This window comes from Hyposmocoma kahamanoa, unplaced genomic scaffold (assembly GCF_003589595.1).
Source record: "Hyposmocoma kahamanoa isolate Upper Pololo Valley unplaced genomic scaffold, ASM358959v1 97500, whole genome shotgun sequence".
In the NCBI taxonomy this organism is placed as follows: Eukaryota; Metazoa; Arthropoda; class Insecta; order Lepidoptera; family Cosmopterigidae; genus Hyposmocoma; species Hyposmocoma kahamanoa.
In genome coordinates this window covers 1-6,154 of record NW_020655379.1, presented here as the reverse complement: position 1 = coordinate 6,154, position 6,154 = coordinate 1, and the positions used below count along the sequence as shown (strand labels likewise).

At 33.7% G+C, this 6,154-nt stretch overlaps 1 protein-coding gene across 1 annotated transcript; it reads left to right on the top strand.

Annotated features, from left to right (window-relative positions):
• The first annotated feature begins 1,907 nt into the window (after positions 1–1,907).
• Positions 1,908–3,681, top strand: LOC113238683 (uncharacterized isomerase PA2770-like). The gene has a single exon (XM_026475519.1). It carries the CDS (start codon positions 1,908–1,910, stop codon positions 2,706–2,708), a length of 801 nt encoding a protein of 266 aa, XP_026331304.1. The 3' UTR covers positions 2,709–3,681.
• The last annotated feature ends 2,473 nt before the right edge of the window (positions 3,682–6,154 follow it).

Genomic DNA, 6,154 nt, shown 5'->3' with positions numbered 1-6,154 from the left:
TTGATTGTTTTTCTCTTATCCAATATCTTGGGGTCTACTCTCATTCTCCGTCCGAAAAAATAACCGTCAAATAAGTAATACTCGACCAAATAAAAAGACGCATGATGCGAGTGAAGCTTCAAACTTGACGTTGACTTTTAATTTGGTCGAATATTACTTATTTGACAGTTATTTTTTCGGACGGACGTCAGACGAAGGACGAGAGTAGACCTCGTTATCCAACCCCATGTGCCTCTTCCGACTTCCATCCATCTTTTGTTGTTGCCCATAACTTATCTATAATATACTTATTTATCTAAATTTATTTTAGAAAATACTATAAAAACTGCTGAAGTATGGCTGTATTAATATAATATTTATTCTATATTTAGGTACCTATACCATTTATTTATTTACATCAAATAATTCCTCGCCTCATCCCCTATTTCACTTATTCTCCAACTTTCAAATCCTGTTTCCAAATTACATTCCATGATATTAAACAAGTTTCCCCGTTTTAAAAACAAGTCAGTCAGTCAATGCAGTCAAAACACTTGTAAGTGGTAAAACGCTTACCGCGAAAAGCCACGAGAAATAAGAAAAAAAGTACGAATTTCAAATACATTCCGCGCTAGCGTGCAAAAATCGCTTTTGCCGTAAAGGATGGAAAAACAAAATAGTCTAAAGGTCTATCCACACATATGTGGCTTTTGCGCGCAGATTTATAATGAGAAAGAAAGCCTTTCCGAGCTAGTGAGGCGAAAAAAATATTACATATCTATTTTGGCAAGTAATACTACGACTTTCAACCACGCCGCGCAAAAATCACAGCTGCGAAAATCACTCGTAAATACAATATATCGCAGAGTGAGAGTGATAACGTCACTATAGAAAAAACTATATCTTTTTATTTTTAACGTCATCTTGGTTTTGAGAGTACAAACTTTATAATGCAAGAATCCCCGTGTACGTTGTTTGCCTAGAATTTGCTACATGACTTAATGACGTTATGCCGTATAAGGGGAACAGAGCGCGATACTGACATATTTTTGGTAGTGACAGAGATCGCTGAGTTGTGAAACAATTTACTAGTAACTCAGTGAAGGACATCGTAATTTTTTGCATAATGTCGTTTAAGAGTCGTGTTTTGCATTAAGACTAATATAGTATAGGATTCCTGAGCCAGGGCTACTCTAGATCTCTGTCCGCCATCCGTCCGAAACAATTACTGTCAAATAAGTAATATTCGACAAAATTAAAAGACAAGTATCCGGTATGAAGCTTCATTCGCATCACGCGTCTTTTTATTTGGTCAAGTATTGCTTATTTGGCAGTAAATGTTTCGGACGGAGATCGAGAGTAGACCCCCTAATCTACGCTGGTTAGTGGATAAGTTAGAGTTATTTATCCTTTTATTTTCGAAGTTTAAATTTAAATTTCATGGCATAATTAGAATGCATAATAAAAACTGTTAATTTACATGAAAAGATTATGATGAATAGTGAGTGATACTAAACAAAATAATAATAAAAAATAAATCTCAAAAATACCTTTATTTTATGTTGGTAGGTGAAAATTTGTATAATACTTCTAAAACTATGCGGGTTCCCTTTGAGTTTAGTTGAAAACCGCATTCAAAATCTTCGTTGAGTAACGAATTGCAATTATCACAATTTTCAGAACTTGAATTGCTCATTACCTGCTCAAAATAAAAAAAAGCATTATATCACTGTCATTCCCAGTGTGCGATATATGAGATATTTAAGAATATATGAGCTATTTGCATTGGGTGTTCAATGGGATCGTTTAGAGCCGATTTTTTATATATGTAGATAACAAACGTGAAATTACTGATAATGGCTGTCAGTTTGTTATCACTATACTTGTGAAATAGACGCAATTAATTGAGAAACGAGTGGTGTTTAAAAATGATACAATATATCGTAGATGCGTTTGCTGAACAACTATTCGAAGGAAACCCTGCAGCAATTTGTGTACTGGACCAGTGGATTGAAGATGACCTCATGCTGAAAATAGCGCAAGAAAACAATCTTTCTGAAACAGCCTTTACTGTCAAAGAAGGAAATGGCTACCGTTTACGGTGGTTCACTCCAGGTGGAGAAATCGATTTATGTGGTCATGCCACACTTGCTACCGCTTTTGTAATAATGAACTATGTGGATAAAACGTTGAATAATATTACGTTTCAAACATTGAGCGGCGAATTAATTGTCAAGAAAAATCAGGATTTATACGAGATACAATTTCCAAGCTATTCTTTAATATCTATAGAAGTTACTAAAGACATGGAAAAAGCCATCGGTTTTCGCCCTCTGGAAGCTTGGATGGGCCGTGATTTGGTTTGTGTACTACAAAATGAAGAGCAAGTTGAGTCTGCTACACCAGACTTACAAAAAACGAAAGAACTGCCTGGCATGCTGCTGCACGTGACAGCTCCAAGTGCTGTTTTTGATTGTGTTAGCAGAAGTTTCGCTCCTAAATTCAACATTCCCGAAGACCCAGTCTGTGGATCGGGGCATTGTCACATTGCACCTCTTTGGGCACAAAAATTAAAGAAAGACAAAATTATCGCTCGTCAAGCTTCACGACGTGGTGGTACACTTCAGTGCAAAATAAATAACGACCGAGTAGAATTAGCCGGAAAAGCGGTCTTGTTCGCTATTGCCGAGTTATTTGTGACTAATAATAAAAGAAATGTAGATGAGTAAAAGGAAAGTAAAAAAAACTACAATTTCATATGCATTAGCCCCCGGCCCAGAAACATATTGGCTTTAAATGCTTATTTTACTCAATGTTTATTAATATGAATGTTGGACTTTCCGGTTTTTTAAAGTTATTATGGTTTTTGTCACGTTTATATATTTTTTTCCAGTAGGTACCTAATAAAGTAATAAGTTAGTCCAAAATCCAATATAGCTACATAAGTTAAATTGGTGCAATCTACATTCATGGTTAGATCTTTGATTTCATATCGATAATAATCAGCATGCAAACTTCTGGAAGAGTTTTATTACGACAATTTGTCAATTCGAAAATTGTATTACAGTCATTATTAGTCTGGTCCTACTTTTCTATGAGTCCCTTTCATTTACTTTTTGTCTTTCGATTTTATTGCACGCTTTGTTGGTACCATTTAATCGATATTTAACGACGTAGTGGTGTGTAACCTACTTTTTTTAAGCTAGTTTTGTAATGCATCCACGATTTTGGTATGGTTTTATAGGTTTTTACCTTTTTTTTTATTATACTAATAATTATTGTTTTTACCTAGTTCATCTATTTAGAGACTCCGAGTGTAGGGGGTCGGAATATGATAACTTATAAATAAGGTAAGGTAAGGAAGGAATCGTGCCTACTTTAGTTGAGGTAGTGTGTCTATATGTCACACTTGCCCCAAGTCAGAGGTGGTAAACATTAATTTATTATTTTAGTAATTACCGATGATTAGTTTAAAACAATATTGTTTTTGATAAAATTACTGATAATATTTGAAATTAGCGTTTCAAGTAAGAAGAGAACAGTCAGAAAGTGTCACTGTGACTAAATCTCGTTTTAACTTTAGTGCATGTCGTACGTATATGTATGTCGATTTTCATGATTCTTTTTTTTGTTAGAAAGAAGAAGAAAATCATCCACCTCTAAGGGTGGCTGTTCACGCATGAAGATTCATTTTTATAAATAGCGCCTAAATTTTACCATAAGGAGCAATTATTTGAATGATTGATTTTGCTATTCTCCCATTCAAGGCGTTTTTCTCCATGTATTTTTGAGGTTGGTTTTTTTAGTACTCTGTACTGAGATTATAAAGAGTGTAAACCAGGTCAAGAATCTTTTATTTTGTTCTAAGCACCAATAAAGTGGCTTTTTAATTGTCTTTTAAAAGGTTTTCCACCGAACTTAAATGGTTTGATTTTGATGTTCAAAATCTTATACGAATAAACTTCGTAAAAAGTATGTCACACTTACCCATGCTGACCTTATTCTATTTTCGCTCTTTTATATTGTATGTAAGTTTTTTAAGTCTTATATGGTTCCTTTTTAAGGCAAATGCCATTGTAATTGTGAATACAAAATGCATTATTATTACCTACTACCACTTAGTGTTTTTTTTATAAAAAAAAAAGTGCGAATTTGACGTCCATCTCATGTTTCGGGTATTTTGCATTTGATAGGCGTTGAAACTATTATAGGTATTGAATAAAAATTATCAAAAGTAATATATCAACGAAGAAATTAGTTTTTTGTCTTTGACAGTTAAAAAGTATAATGTTTTGAGTAACCGAGTGTTTATAAAACAATAAGTGGCCTCCATCACACGTGATGGAAAGTGCGTCATACTCCGGGGCAGAACCACCTAAGCTTTAATAAATTCTTATTTTTTCAAAAATATCTATAAGATTTCTATAAAATTCAAGTCCTATTTCAAAAAAATCTATATCACTAGTTTCGTCGTAAACTTTCATTCAAAGTGTTTGTACTGCGGAGCATTCTCCCCGGCAGAACCACCAATAAATATCTTTGAGTACACATAGTATAAGCAAATACATGGCACCAAATAATTCTATAAAAAATCTATATTGACCTAGCACCCCAAAACCCTCAGTCTATTTTGAATATATGAACATAATGACGCCTCAAACTTTCTCCTTGAAGTAGTCGCTGAGCGCCTACATAAAAGTTTTTAGCAAGGACATGAAATATTATATTAGTATGCACTTCCATGCGTTTACATAACTAGCCATAAAATAAAATATTTTCTCGATAGAACAGTTATTTAATCTAGTATATTTTCATTTTCCTGTTAGGGCTTATAAATTATTAAATATTATTATTGTCAATGTGTAAGGTACATAATAAAAAAATCATGGAGCAAACTTTTTGCTATCATTACGAGATTCATTATCTAAACGCCTGGAAATGCACATAATATGATATTTCATGTCCTTGCCAAGAACTTTTATGTAGGGGCTTACGACAATTTCGAGGTGAAAGTTTGAGGCGTCGACTTGTTCGTATATTCAAAATAGATTGAGGGTGTTCGGGTGCTAGGTCAATATATAATTGTTATAGAATTATTTGATGCCATGTATTTGCTTATACTATGTGTAGTAATAAATATTTATTGGTGGTTCGGCCGTAGAGAACGCTCCGCAGCACAACCACATTGAATGAAAGTTTACGACAAAACTAGTGACATAGATATTTTTTGAATAGGACTAGAATTTTATAAAAATCTTATAGACATTTTTGGAACAATAAAAATTTATTAAAGCTTAGGTGGTTCTGCCCTGGAGTACAACACTGGAAAGTGACGATGGAGCATGCACATTGCACATCCAACTAATGCCTATTCACTCTCGCCTTGAAAAGGTTCAAGTTACAGGGTTCAGGGTATAATAGAATAGTGTTTGCAGGGAGGGAATTCTACTTCATAGCCGGGTGAATCTCCAATACCCTGAAAAAAAGTGTCCGCTTGTTGTATGTTTATATAAAAGACGGAAAAACTTAAAAATTTAATACGATTTCATTTCGTGATATTTGTTGCGAGAGGCGCAGTTACTTAAATGGTTCATTTTTTTTATTTAAAAATTTAATCGGCTATAAACCATGCTAAACACCATTATTTTTCCTGTCACAACACGACATACGTTACAGTTTTCGGAAGATTTATTTAAAAACTTACTTTCAAATCAGGCTTTGTTAAAATTTATAAGTACAGTAACTAAGTTTCAAAGGCGTGGTGCAAATATTAAATATGAAATCACAAAATAACTAAAAATATAAAGTTAAAAAATTGTTACGAATTAGGCGTCATTAAAATTAACAACGTTTATTCCATATATACTGTTTAAAAAATGTACGCAAGAGTGGGATAGAGGCCCGTCCTCACCCCTCCCCGCACCGCTCTTCATTTATCCGTGAAGTGTCAGCAAGGATACACGAACGTTCCAAATTAAAATAATTAATTGTTCCTCACCGCTGCATCTTGTCAAGAAATACGTCATTACCGTTTTACTACAGTATTCTGTAAGTACACATTTATATTATTATAGCAGTATTTTATACTGCGACTTTGTTTTGATTTATTTAGCTCGAGTTTGGTTTTCATTTGCAAAACCAATTGAGAGCAGGTTACGACATGTTTTTTTCCTAA

Coding starts and splice junctions, on each gene's coding strand:
- LOC113238683 (XM_026475519.1), top strand. CDS start 1,908: ATGATACAATATATCGTAGATGCGTTTGCTGAACAACTATTCGAAGGA.